This window comes from Vanessa cardui, chromosome 6 (genome assembly GCF_905220365.1).
Source record: "Vanessa cardui chromosome 6, ilVanCard2.1, whole genome shotgun sequence".
Lineage (NCBI taxonomy): Eukaryota > Metazoa > Arthropoda > Insecta > Lepidoptera > Nymphalidae > Vanessa > Vanessa cardui.
In genome coordinates, this window is record NC_061128.1 from 13,771,403 (window position 1) to 13,786,117 (window position 14,715).

The window sequence follows — 14,715 nt, forward strand, 5'->3', positions numbered from 1 at the left end:
AGCCGGTTGTCAAGACGGCGGGGACATGATGGGCAATGCCACGGACGCGGCGCGCGCGCGAGCCGAGGCCGCCCAACTCGCTCGAGAAAACGCAGCGTTGAGGGAAACAGTTCTCGCCCTACATTCTGAACTCTTTGGAGCTAGGTAAAGTATGATATACACACACCGAATTAAATGTGCGACAGATTTCATCAACATATTTTGTATCGCAGGCTCGCAACGAAATACCTAGATAAGGAATTAGCAGGAAGGATACAGCAGTTACAATTATTAGGCAGCGATATGCGCGCTGAACTGAGAGATTCCCTCTGGGCTCAGGTAGGTGAAACTTTCCACAAATATATTGCGATCTTTGTGTTTTGTATTTTTTTATAATTCGATATCGATTGCTTGATCTTTGGAATTAATGCTCCAGGTTGAGGCAGAGATCCTACTCCAGCGGCATAAGACGCTGGTACGGGTTTGCCGCGGCCTGGCGCCCCGCGCGCCCCGCCCGCCCGCGTCGTCGCACGCCCCGCCGGCCCCGCGCACGGTGCGCGTGCGCCGTTCGCCACACCTCGGTCTCGGAATCTCTGTCACGGTATTTGCCTCGTTAATATCTTTGAGTTGACATTAGTTTCACACTATTAGTTAATGAACCGTCTTGTCAGGTCTGTAACTTACCTTATCTAATTAATGAGTGCTGTAATTGCTGCACAGATCTTCTTCCAAGAAATGTACGGGTTAGTTTCTCGTTACTGAGAACTCAATTTTGGTTAATAAAAACAAAATTAAAACCAAATCTTCATTACACCTTACACCAGACAAAAAGCTTCTGGAACTATCATAAACAACAATTGATTATTTAAAGAAGAACCACCTCGCTGAGTGCATTTCTTTCGCCGGTTCTTCTAAGGTTTATAATTAAGACAAAAAGTAAGTTCATCATTTCTTTATTGGATAAATAAATCTGCCGAGCCAGAAATAGAGCAGATGAATTTAGGAAATACACTTGTTGATTCTTGGAAATTTTCACATGTGCTCCTCCTTACGATGTATTATTATTTATTACAAAAACATTTATGTTTTTGAAAAGTCGTTTTATCTAGTGATATCGCAAGTTTGAAATTAATTAAGGAAGTATACCTGCCTAACAATACAATTAAGGTAGTCTCTTGGGCAGTTGTTAAAACAAATTTGAAACATATAAGGCAACACAAATAAATATACCTCTCTTTTCCAAATTTCCCATATTTAAAGTATTCCTTAACATTTGCTCCGATAATTTCTTCAATATTCACCATGAATCACAAATTAAATGGCTACTGTGGAATTAAATATTGGATAAATCATAAATCGTCTATTGTTTGTCACTCATTAGTTATCATATTTGCGGTTCCCAGTGAGACGTTGATTTTCAGAAAACTATGTATAAACACAGATCGTGAAATAATTTGTATTAAAAATTTGAGAAGTTTCTAGTAGAGACGAATGTAGAAAACTTTCGCGAAGAGATTACAAATAATGTATAAGGATGGTTCACTTAGGGCGGTCGCGAGCACGGCGTGCCCATTCTCATATCGGAACTGGAGGCGGGCGGGCCGGCCGCGCTCACCGGCGAGCTATACGTGGGCGACGCCATATTGGCCATCAACGATCTGGACCTCACTCAGGTACCATTATCTACCACATTTTTTTCATCATCTCACATACGTAACTCCGGTCCCAATATAAGTAGCTATACTAGCTATATAAGTATACAATTCCAAAATCTTTGTACATTATCTTTACCAAGCTTATCAAAAACCTTGGTAATAGTCACAAGCGATTTATTTTTGGTAAGCAACTCATGTAAACAATAATTCTACCACAAGTTGAAATGATGTAAGGATTCTAGGATAGGCTTTATACGTGGGACATTTGTGGTCTGTTAATTTCACCATCTTTCTTTAATAAAGGCGTGTCATAAAGAAGCGGTGCAGGCATTGCAGAGCGTGAAGGGAGACTGTGCTCTATGCGTTCAGTTCATCGCCACGGACGACGACGATCGTCTCTCCGAAGACAATTATAGGTATTTCAGCAACCGAACGCTTAGTATTATATCTGGACTGGCAATTTTATTTGCTTCAATGCATATAATTTAAAGGTAACGATGACGATCGTTTTGGGATTGGAATAATATGTTCATTAGTTCAAATTAATAGATAGTCATATTATAGTAAATATGCTCATAACTGTTTTAAACGTCACTCACACAGAGTAGACATGTCATTGAAACTCCCTGATGGAAAAAAAATGTTAAAATAATGGATTTTATTTGCTTCAATGCATTGCAGCGATTCAACTTAATAATTTAAACGTAACGCTGGCGATCGTTTTGGGATTAGAATAATATGTTCATTAGTTCAAATTTATAGATAGTCATATTATAGTAATTATGCTCATAACTGTTTTAAACGTCACTCACACAGAGTAAACAATTTATTGAAACTGTCTGATGAAAAAATATATTTGAAAAATCGATATTGTTAGTATAGACTATAGAGTGTTATTGTGCTCAACGAGCAGGTTTCCTCTGTACCCCGAGGACGGCGACGTGTTCGAGGAGGAGCCCGACGCGGCCGGAGCCACGCCCACCGCACCGCGCACCCCCGACTACAACCACCGGTCAGCTCACTCACTCAATTCATTCCTCTTGCTAGGCATCTGCGATATTCGATTTTTGATCGCTTGTCTTGATTGATGGTGACATCCGATTTCAGATATCGTCGTGTCTTTGTATGACTTTGTACGATATGTGAGAAAGAGACGAAACGAATGTGATATTGAAATCGGTTTTTCACATTCGCTTCATCTCTTTCTCACCGATAGGTCACTGTAATGTTAAAGAGAGATAGGGCGATTATTATAGTGGTTGTACTGAGAATGTTTTGACGTACCAGTATAGCTCTTTGGATGCGGTGAAAACGGGTACTCGTCAACATCAAATCGATGCCACCTGATGTTCCGACGACATCCGATTTTAGATTAGTTTCGATATATCGGACACATGTCTAATTCTTGTAGTTCACTTACTATCTTTCGTTCATTGCTAACTTACTCAGCTCTCCTTCGTCGTATACCTATTATAATAGGCTATTTGACAATGCGAAAAATAAATTGTGAATTATTGTAATCAGTGTATATTATGAATTTAAAAATGGTTATTTACTAAAGAAAGTTGAAAATAATACTTAATTTATTCAAAAATCAATCAATAAAAATGCATTTTTTCAAATATTTGTCACGTGACATAAAACGCTCCTGATAGGCCGGGCTTATGATGAAGTCACTTTCTTGTAAACCTTGCTTTTTTACTATATGTACCACAGATTAAAGTACAGGACAGTGACGTCACCGACCCTATTGCAGCGCCCTATTGTCCAAGTAACGTTTTTGCGCGCAATTTAAATATGGAATTATTAATATGATATGTTTCGGCAAATATGTACTAGAAATAAAAAAAAAACTTTTACTGGGTTCCTTAACTTCTACTAAATAACATGAAATGTATTTTAAAAACTAGTCAAATAGCCTATTATTTTTATAATGATTTTTAATGATGACATCGTAATTACGATATCCATTAATAACGTTTTTTTCACACAGCGCGTCGGGTAGTGAATGCGGGGAGATCGACGCGTACGCAGCGCGGCGGGACAGCGAGTACGAGCCGCTGCGTACGACCGCGCGGAACGACATCGCGTACGGCGAGCGAGACGACAACTCGTACGTTGCCCGCGACAGGGGCAATGCGTACGTCGCCCGCGACAGGGGCAATGCGTACGATTCGCGCGCGGAGGGCGGCGACGCGCACTACGCCGACTACAACAACGTCAATAACCTCGCCATCCTCGACATGGACGACGACTCCATCAAGATCGAAGCCCGACTCGAGGTAGCAACACACTTATGAGATCATACAGGGTTATTGGTAGTTACCAATCGACGTATATCCGTTACTAGGTCATAGGGGTGGCTATTTGCAATAATTTTAATCCCCATATGCATGATGCTAAAGTGAACCGTTTTTGAGTTATCAAGTTTTTTAACTTTTTTCAAAATTTGTCAAAAATGCATGTGGGGGTTAAAATTATTGCAAATAGTCAAAGTGTAAAAGCGAATGTGAGAATAGATATAATTAAGTATTGCGTGGTGCAGATGTGATTTTGACTACCTCCGTGGTCGAGTGGCGTGTACACCGGTTTTCATGGGTACGCCACTCCGAGGTCCCGGGTTCGATTCCCGGCCGATTCGATGTAGATTAGATTACCATAAGTTTTCTATGTTGTCTTGGGGATGGGTGTTTGTGGGACCGTCGTTACTTCTGATATTCCATAACACAAGTGCTTTAGCTACTTACATTGGGATCAGAGTATAGTACGACACAACTTAGATGTAGCATCGGCAAAATTCATAAAACCGATCACATCCGAATTGAGTACGCTATCGCAAATTATCAATATTTATTTCTCATGCGAACCTTTGCACAAACTTAATAACTTGTAATATCATATGACCTAATATATTCGTCAATTTGACGCGTTGATTAACATGCACTTGCTTTCTCTGACGCGTGAATCTATAGCGACGAATAGAGTCGAATGGCGCGATAGGGAGCTATTTCTATTGTTTGTGTAAATCGACAGTAATCGGTTTTATTTTCATCATGCTACATCTAATTTGTGTCGCACTATAATGTATGTGATGTTGTCTCATATTTATTTATTTTATTTAGATGTCGGCGGCGCGCGTGTCGGCGTCCACGTCGGCGCGCTCCACGCCCGTGCACGCGCGCACCGCGCTCAAGAAGAAGCGCAAGCCGCAGGTACGCGCGTCTAAAGGGGGCCTCATGCCCCACTCTATACAGGCCCACGTGGAGGGCAGGGCGACCGGCCACCTGTACCCAGATACATTTTATTGTAACATGTTAAGATATATGTGTCAAATTGTAATAATACTAATAATTACTGTTTCAAAAGGTACCGATATAAAGAGTTGTAACTTATTGACAACCCTCACTGACGGAAAGGAAAATTTCTAATTATTTTTTAGAATAACAATATAATAATAACATGTTTAGATCTGTTACTGAGTCAATTGTAACTATTAATACAATCGAGTTTGTAATAAATCAATGTTTGTAAGGCAATGTGTTTGTATACTAGGATTGGAGGACGAAAGGAGCGTACTGCGCAGTGTCGGACGCGCAGTCGTCGGACGAGCCGCGGGACGCGCCCGAGACGCCCGACCGCCCCGAGCGCTGCGACATCGGTATAGCGATCTCTTTGGCTACCCCGTTATATAACATCATAACATGATCGAGTATAAAAGTTCTTCGGATCAGAACCTTCATAATTCGATCGCAGGTAATTCTATCATAGCAGCCGTTTCGGAGAAAGTACGTGAACCGCCTGCCCCGGGAGACGAGCCCCCGTCACCCGTGCAGGCGCCGCCCTGTCTGCTGACGACCCCCACGGCCGACAACAAGGCGCTCGCCGACGCGCTGTCGCCGACCGTGGCGCTGGCCGACAAGCTGGCGTCCAACGTGGCGCTGGCCGACGCGCCCGCGACCAACTCGGCGCCGACGACGGCCAACTCGAAACCTCTGCCGGCCCCCGACCTCGAAAACTCGTGCGAAATCATCGCCCCGCCCCCCCTCGACATACGTTTCAAGACGAGTAAAACGAACGGCGACAGCCGCCTGCGGAGGGAGACCAAGGGATTCAGGTAACGTTTTATTTGGCATCGATTGTGAATGTGTGCGTGTGGCGACGAGTACTGAGCGCTCCGTACTGCAGGATAGGCTCGGCGCGGCGCGTGACGGAGGGCGCGCGCAACGGCTCGGCGGAGCGCCGCCCGCCGCGCCTGCTGCCGGGCCGCGGCGACCCCGACTTCGGCACGCCCGTGTAGCGCGCCGGGGGCCTCGCTCGTGCCCTCTCGGCTGCCCTCGGCCTCGCAGGCCCTCGACGTCCGACGATGATATTCGCACAAAATCGATTCGGTAGCTTAGTTTAGATAGAGAGGACGTTTTTAATTGTAGAGCCGATGCATCTCTGCGAAATGTTATGTTGATCGGTTACGAGTAAACACATCGATATGGATCTCAGCGCGCGTCACCGCGAGGTCGGTGACCTCTGATTTTATTTTGTGTAGGTACTTAGTTACACTATTACGATTTCCTTTGTATTCCATTTTTTTGTGTAGATATATTTTTAACTTATGATTGATTTATATGTTTAGTGATTATGGCTTGTGATCTAGAAGAAGTAAATTAAAATTAATATATTATAAAGTGTAAAAACGGTTAATCTAACTATTGTCTTGTAACGCTTTCATATCGGCTTATTATTTATATATTATATGATATATCTGTAAATACGTAACTGCGTAAGTTTTAAAAATTCTCATTTCGGTCAAAGCGTTTTTAGTGTCCTGTCTATTTCAGAAACGCGTTCTTTGACGTTTATAACAAAAGAGTTTTAACCAATTTTACCTGTTTTTTTTAAAGCAACAAATTGAATTTATGAAATCAGTCACAATATGTGATAATTTTTATTCGTATCCATTTTGCATACAGACATATAAGCACCGTTATAACCCACACAGTCACAGTATGATAACCTTCACCGAAGACCTAGGTTAATCCTGCCAGGCACCGTTTACATTTCACGTTCATTTTTGGTGATTCATTAGATAGACTAGTTGTTCCGAGTGGCTTCACCGCATTAAACGTCCTCCACCACCCCGACGGCATGATTTAATAGCCTATATAACCTGCCTTAAAAATGGACGCTACTATGTAAATTTTCAAAATCTAAATGGTAATTTCAGAGATAAGCGTGTTCAAACATTATCTTTCGCCTTATACTTTATATAAGTGCGTGATCGGGAAACTGTATGATAGTTTTCCAGATATTTAACAGATATGGTATGTTGAAAATGTCGATTTATTGCCAAGTTATAATTGAATATTATAGTTTTTTTAGATTTGACATTTAATTTTTCTGTTTTAATTTCCATATTATGTAATGTTGCACCTAATGTCAAATAGGACAACCATGTTACTTAACCAATAACATAGTTGTCTAACAATGCAAGACTTTCTAGTTAACTTGATTTTATAGTTTAACTGAAGAAATATCCGGCTTCTGTAGAAGGAGTATGCGAATGGTTTCCCGCTAGGGAATGAGGCTAGCTGCACGGATTGGATAATATATCGCTTCCCTATCTGTAGTTTCAAACTCCCCTACATCTCATTGAATTAATAAATAATATCGCATATAACTTGATTCATGGTCGCAGACCTCCCTAGTAGACATTTACTTGTATGTATATTTGGTAAAACCTAAAAAAAATTACGTCGAATAAGGCTTCCGAGCTTAGACTACGCGCCACACTGAACGCGATAAGGTCTTCCTAATAGATTTAATTTTTCAAATGACTCATTAATGTTTAGTAGGAATAGACAACTACACCATTCCCCCAAAAGGAAATAGACAAATCCAGTGGTGAGACAAAAAACCTTTTTAAGTTGTCAAAAGAATTGGGTTAACATTATATTACTGTTACTGACATTCTGAAAAATTATTAGAAATACAAAACAGAATTTATCTACTACTTCAGTGGAAAACTCAGTATGTATACATATGTTCAGGTACTAATTACTTACGTAATTTGGACATTCATTCTTATCATAAAAACGACAATGGCAAATTTCATTATTTGCTTCGTGCAAATATGTACTAAAGAATCATATTTATCATTTATTTAAAATATTTTTAGTAAAAGTTGAAGGCTATTCTTATTTTATTATTGATAACTATGGCATTCATTGAGACAAAGATTGTAATTACTATAGTCCATTCCAATGACAAAAGGAAACATTCAAAACATACCGTATTTTTCAATATCACAAGTGTTTTGTTGATAATTCCACTATAAGATTAACTACAAACAGTTCTTGATTAATATATCTTCATTTGTAATACAACAATATTTCACTAAACTACATAGATCCACTTTAATTTCACTTCCAAAGTAACGAAAACAGTTTTGTCGACATTCAAGACGCCATTTCTCGATGACGAACATTAAAAATAGAGGCCTCAACTAGGCATGTTCGCTAAACGAATGTAGACGAATGAATTTATACAGATAAAAAATATATTATTTTAGTTTTAAAATTCATTATAGATATTTTTTTTTTAAATTAAATAAATAAATATTATTTAATTGGTTGTAATATATAATATGAATTATTTATTAGAAACGTAAAAAGTTACCTAACGATAGATAAAAAAGTTATTTTTATACAGTAAGGTTTTTACATAAAAATAATATTATTACCAAAAATGTTAAAAGAATTATTTTACTTAAAAATAATCTCTTATCTCGAAATGTAGATCAGTTTTGTGCATAGCAATTTTATAGTTTTGAAAATAATACAATGTTCAGAAAGACATTCGTCTCTCATCTTTCGTATCATGTGCACGGATGCATATTCGGAATTCTCTGAAGTTTTTTATTACGACCTGACTTTGTTTAAACGGAAAATTACTTTTAAAATAAAAAAAATATATCGTTCTTTAGCATTAATTACCCATTCATTCAATTATTTTCACCTCACTAGTCGAACGCAAATGACATATCACTTCAAGGTCAAAGTTGTTTATTTATCTTTTCTCCTCTTCCCATTGGAATAGACTATAAACTATTACGTGTACACAAAACTAATCCTGATTACAATCATAAAAGGCTTCCATGAACAAACAAATCTTTTCTCTAAATTTTATATAGGAAGTATTTATAACAGAATCACACTGTTATAAGGTGAATGCAGACTCTTTTCACTTTGGACTCGACGTATCCGTTGCATTTCAATGGACCCCTGTAGTGCAAAGAATAATAATTATGAAAATTTCGAATCATTTGCCTCGTTGTGAAACGCGGTCTTAACGAAATATTTTGACGCCCACGCGCAACGTAAACAATGACGACTGCGGACTGATGAGTCGACGACAGTATTTCAAGGTCACTACAGCACTTTTCGCCGATTCGTTATATCAACTCGCATGTTATCACGTATGAGAAGTTTTGAAGTTTAATACTGCCGTGGTATATCTATAATGCCGTTATCTACCTAAACTCTATTATGAACTATGAGCACAAAGAACTCGGTAAAAATATAAACCTATGCAACTTATCGATGGTAAGACTATAAAATTTGTTCCAAAACTAATCAAGATATAAGAAAACCGCGTATATATATCGATAGAGAATTCTTTCTTCTTATTATGCCATCAAAAGTTGAAAATCGATCAGATGTCAGTTAACGGCCATTTTTGTTATACCACATCAGAATGCGTTGTTATTGCCAAAAAATATACACACAATAAAAGTTAAAACGACGTTCGTCTTGAATGTATGTAAAATAATGTCAAAAAATAAGGGAATAGATTGAACGAAACTGCGTCGGTAGCGCGTGCCGAACATAATTTGATTTAATTAGCTTAATTTACTTCATTGGCGTTGGCCATGTTTTCGCCCCCCTGGGTGGCTACCACCCACAATTTAGTTCTTGTACCACATAATATCAACTTTTTCAATATTCCGGCTTGAAATGTGAGGGCGGATACAAGAGACATTTAATCTCATTTGGGCCTTAATAAATTTCAGTATTTAATTGAAAGCGTAAGTATTTACTTCATTAAGGTCTATCTCTCATTCCATATATTAAAATATACGTTTCAATTTCGTTATAAAGTATCAGTTTATCCGTCTCGATCTCAAATAATGGGATAGTCATTATAAATTACTAGTGTTCTCCCAATGATTGAAATTCGATATTACAATTGCTGAAAATGTGTGAAAAAACACATATTAATTTGCGTATTTTGAACAATAACTATAAAAAGAAATACTACTACTACTGTTTTTTTTTATGTTTATAAAAATACCTTAAAAGAATATAGTATTTTGAATCAGAGAAATGTGTAAATATATTTATATTTTAAATGTGTAACTAACAGCTGTTTGGATTTATGCCAAAAACGTCTATGCCTCGCCTGTGAAAAAAAAGTTTAGTATGATTGTGACTTTTATACTACACATTCGCATCTTCATCTTGTCATTAAAAAATAAATAATTATATTAAACTTAAAGTTATGTAATTTTTTCTGACATATTTAAGATAACTTATGTTAAAACTATCTCTATCAAAACAGCTGTAATAAAGTTTATTAAGCTTTCTTATGCCTCAAACTATGATGTCATAATTAATGTGTGATATGCTTATTTAAAAAAAAAACTTATATCAGTTAAATAATTATCATATAGAATAGGGCAATGGTTTTTCGGACAAACAATATTTTCTGTATTCATTTTGCGTTATTGTTGTTTGTGGAGCGAAAAATGTTTCAAATTCGTGTTTCCTCGATTGTAGTTAGTTACCATATTAATAGAGAGATCTGAAAGAAACGATTAAGAAGTCTTGTTCCTCGAGGGATAGATGGAAGATTTTTTGTTACCTTCATACTTGTCATGTTCATTTTAGATTCAGGAAAGAAGTATCAAATGATGTGTTCTACAACTAATTAATTAAATTAAATTGGTGTGTTTTGCCTCCATTTTTAATATATAATAATAAAGCAATCGTTATCTACCTTTTCATCGTAATAAATTATTTCATAATTGTTTATTGTTAGTCATATAGAAGCTATATTTTCCCTGAGCTGTATAAAATATTGCCAGAACGCAGGTACTCTTCGTATCAGTTCGTGGATATGTGAAGATTTTTTTATTATATTAATGATACTGCCAATCATATCGATTTATTCTTAAATTTTTCACGGCGACCATTTCAGTGATATCATGAAATAAGCAAACATTCCTTCTTGTGTTAGCCTTGTTATACTTAGATATAAGTTGCGAATATAATGCAATTTTTAAAATTTACAAGACAATACGCATTTGTATATTAACAGGTGTATTACATTTGTATGAATCATATTATTCGTTTTATTTATTATTTCGTCCTTCCATTGCTATTTTCTGAGGTTCTTGTTAATACAGCAAAATTGTTTTAATAAACGTAAACGTCTGTAATCATCGTGAAATGACCTCGTTATCTCTTCAAATCGATGTCACGTCGAGGTGCGTAGGAAACTAAATGGCTCAATTATAAACCTTATGAAATTAGTGAAGACTATATAGAATGAGACCAGGTGAGTGGATTAGTTCATTGAGGCTTATTAGTCTGGAGGAAGGAGTGTGATGTAATGACAAACTTAGGAGGGCATTAAGATCTGGAATGTCCTGTCTCTGACACTAAATCTCTCTCTCACACTAAATGATAAAAAGAGAAACATATATAAAAGGATGCCAATTCCAAGTCAAGCCCAGGATGCCTATGGTATATATATATGGTAACACCGGCATAGGCTACTTAATACACAACATTAGTAATCAAATCAAAATAAACTTTATTCAAGAAGGCTTTTACAAGCACTTTTGAATCGTCATTTACCAATTAAGTGAAGCTACCATCGGTTCGAAAAGTAGATTCTACCGAGAAGAACCGACAAGAAACTCAGTAGTTACTCTTTTTCAACATGCGGATAGTATCTAATATGGTCGTTCGATGGTAGTTAAATTTAAAAGTGACGCAATGTAAATGCTAGTTACGACTTTAAAAATTACATCTTTTAATAATAGATACTAAAAAACCCGCCACTCTCAGATAAACTATTATATAGAATGTAGATGAAGAACTCAAATAACTTGGTCACATTGTAACCGAATGTCTAGATTACATCAGATTGGTAAGAGATTCTGATAAATGATTGCACTAAGATGCCTATATGAATACTTATAGTTTTCTATTTGAAGTCTGTCTTTGGATACAATTTCCACAATGTACGATTTTGTCCTTATCTCATCGTACGTAAAGGTAGCGGCACTTATAACAAACACAACAACAGCCTGTAAATTTCCCACTGCTGGGCCAAGGCCTCCCTCTCCTTGAGGTGAAGGTTAAGAAAAAATACCACGAAGATGGTCTAAAGCGGGTTGGTGAAATACACATGTGGCAGAATTTCTATGAAATTAGACACATGAAGGTTTCCTCAGCATGTTTTCCTTGCCGCGGAGTACGAGGTGAATTATAAAATGCATTAAGTGAATTATAAATGAATTATAAAATACATGAATATTCAGTGGTGCTTGCCTGAGTTTGAACCCGCAATCAATAGTTAAGATAGGTACACTCATTCTAACCACTGGGTCATCTTGGCACTTAATAATAAATGTCATATCTATTGAAGAAACTATAGTTAATACAGAAAAAACAGCTAGAAATTATTGAAATTGTGACTAATAGACGCCTGTTATCTACTACAATAAGGTTGGGATGTAAGTTATCGATTCAATGATTTTCAAAAATAAATATTTCTGTTAAAATTAGAAATAACTATATAAACTATCATAATATTTGTCCCACTAAAAGTATGAATTGGCGATATATCTGCTATTTACGTGACGTCTGCTATTTTATCATATACCTGATACGCGTTGCGTTTTCGGCAATAACTTTATGTACGTTTAGTAGTTTTTGCAGTTATGGTACAAAAAAAAAACGTTATCACTTATGTGTATTCCTAAAAACTAAAAAGTATAATTTTAAGAATTTTTTTTTTTATTATTTGTTACTAATGGTAGTTTTCTTTAATTGTCGTGGCAACATTATATACGCAGTCACTTTGAGAGGTTTGACAGCTCTGCTTCGTAATTATTATTATTACAACAGATTGTCTAATGGCCAAGCCTATCTTTCTCAGTTAAGATTTCTTTACAATTTATTTTATTTTTATATACGACTAAGCACATATATTATTATAGACATGGTTGTCAAAGTGTATATAAGCGGTATTTCAGGAAACAAAGAGGTAAGTGTAATATTAGAAAATTCCTGGGTCAACCGGGTTCTTTTCTAGACTTTTTTCAGTGCTGATTCATACTTGTTTGTTTTCTTATTTTTCATTATCTATTTAAGGTAAAAAAGAGACAACAGCGTGTTCTGATGATCCTAGATTCGAAAAATATCAAATATGAATTAATCGACATAACGGAACCTGGAAGAGAGGATGATAAAGATTTCATGCAAAATAATTCAAAATCGAATGGAGGGACCGTAAGCGATCCAAATCCTCGCACTCCACTGCCGCCTCAGGTGTTCAACGACGAGGAGTATTGTGGGGTTAGCTAATTATATAAATCTTATCATTTTAATTGCAGCAATAATCATTTAATTCATACATGTGATTAACATATGGAGCTTATAAGGAATCCATATCAGTGCAATAAGTAATGTGTTTATTAGTTTAAGTATTTGGTGTAACTTAAACTGTTTTTTCAGGACTATGATCAGTTTGACTTAGCTAATGAAGTAGATACATTAGAACAATTCTTGAAAGTAGAAGCACCTCCTGAGGACTCTCCATTTGGAAAAACGGTATGGATGATTTATATACATATACTTTTGTTTCTTAAAAATTTTTTTACATAATACAGTAGTAATTAAAGTACTTAATATTATTTTTCAGGAAAATGCCTTAAATGGAGATGTTCAATCAAATGAGGAAAAGCAAGAGCTACAAAATAATTCAGAAACAACAGTTGAATCTATAGAAAACACATCTGACACAAAGGATGACCCCATTGACGGTAGTAATGATGTTGTAAAAGAAACCTCAGACAAAGAGGCTTCAGTAGAAAAAGAGGTGTCACCAGTTAGTCAACAACCTGACGAGAAAGAGGAGACTACAGAAGAACAAAGTGAAAAACCAGTGGAAGAGACTGAAATTGAATCTAAAGAAATTTCAAAAGAAAACACACCAGTGCCAGAGGAAGCTATCAATGAGAATGGTGCAGTCAGCTCCCGTGAACAGTCACAAGACAAAGAAGTGAAAGAACCGAAAGTAGAGAACCCGTCAGAGGCTCTCATCCAGAGTGAGCAAGCAGCTTCCACGGAATAGTGGGATGATGACTCTATGCTATCAGCTCAAATCATCTATTTAGCACTAAGCAAGCACTATTCATCGCCATCGTGTTATTTATATTGCATTGATCATATTTTGGCACATAACAATTAAGTCATTGTATATAACGCAAATAATTATTTCTTGACTTAAAATATAATCTATGTTATTTAGACATAGTTCTATAAAGTGGCCTACTTAAAAAAATGTATGAGATTAATTTCATGATTATTTGTAATTTAAGAGTTTATTAACAAATTGATCATTTGTAAGGCATGTATTACATGAAAGTATTAATGTATTGTTTTAATTTTCAAAATTCTATTTATTATATGTAAATCAAATTTTTTTACAATTTATTTTACGGAATGCTCGTTTATTAAGACACTCAATGAATTAACATGACATTAATATTAAGAAATGTTAGACTATATTTAGTCTTAGGTGCTGATTTTATATTTCTTTTATACTTTGTGAACGAGCATTCCCTTAAAGTGAAGCCAGTTTTTTTGTCTTTGTTTTGATTTCTCCTACATTATATCACCACATTAATGATTTTTAAAGACAATTTTACTAATATTTTATTTCATGTCAATTATATAATTGCTACACAATTAATACCTTTTATTTAAAATACATTATAAAATGGTGTAAATATTGT

The 14,715-nt window shown here is 36.3% G+C and overlaps 2 protein-coding genes across 4 annotated transcripts in view; both read left to right on the forward strand.

Moving 5' to 3' along the window:
• The window catches only part of LOC124530263, a 51,685-nt gene extending 45,224 nt beyond the window's left edge, over positions 1-6,461 (forward strand). Inside the window, exons 4-14 of one of the 2 annotated variants that reach the window (XM_047104331.1) lie at positions 3-144; positions 213-318; positions 416-580; positions 1,527-1,652; positions 1,938-2,050; positions 2,545-2,646; positions 3,628-3,916; positions 4,757-4,846; positions 5,187-5,292; positions 5,388-5,748; positions 5,820-6,461. In XM_047104331.1, coding sequence (XP_046960287.1) covers positions 3-144; positions 213-318; positions 416-580; positions 1,527-1,652; positions 1,938-2,050; positions 2,545-2,646; positions 3,628-3,916; positions 4,757-4,846; positions 5,187-5,292; positions 5,388-5,748; positions 5,820-5,931 — 1,712 coding nt within the window. In that variant the 3' untranslated portion in view covers positions 5,932-6,461. The remainder of the gene's footprint in view (positions 1-2; positions 145-212; positions 319-415; positions 581-1,526; positions 1,653-1,937; positions 2,051-2,544; positions 2,647-3,627; positions 3,917-4,756; positions 4,847-5,186; positions 5,293-5,387; positions 5,749-5,819) is intronic. The other variant, XM_047104332.1, reaches the window with a different exon arrangement.
• Positions 6,462-12,769: 6,308 nt separating this feature from the next.
• Positions 12,770-14,713, forward strand: LOC124530412 (SH3 domain-binding glutamic acid-rich protein homolog). 2 transcript variants are annotated; one of them, XM_047104576.1, is made up of 4 exons: positions 12,770-12,962; positions 13,070-13,273; positions 13,433-13,528; positions 13,620-14,713. In XM_047104576.1, exons 1-4 carry the CDS (start codon positions 12,918-12,920, stop codon positions 14,049-14,051), a joined length of 777 nt encoding a protein of 258 aa, XP_046960532.1. In that variant the 5' UTR covers positions 12,770-12,917; the 3' UTR covers positions 14,052-14,713. The 2 variants fall into 2 exon arrangements, with proteins under 2 accessions (XP_046960532.1, XP_046960533.1); XM_047104577.1 differs by having other exon boundaries at positions 12,818-12,965; positions 13,072-13,273.
• The last annotated feature ends 2 nt before the right edge of the window (positions 14,714-14,715 follow it).

Excerpts from the sequence above, each read along its gene's own strand:
- LOC124530412 (XM_047104576.1), top strand. The coding sequence starts at position 12,918 with ATGGTTGTCAAAGTGTATATAAGCGGTATTTCAGGAAACAAAGAG. Across the intron at positions 12,963-13,069 it reads GTATTTCAGGAAACAAAGAG|GTAAAAAAGAGACAACAGCG; the intron begins GTAAGTGTAATA and ends TATCTATTTAAG. Across the intron at positions 13,529-13,619 it reads ACTCTCCATTTGGAAAAACG|GAAAATGCCTTAAATGGAGA; the intron begins GTATGGATGATT and ends ATTATTTTTCAG.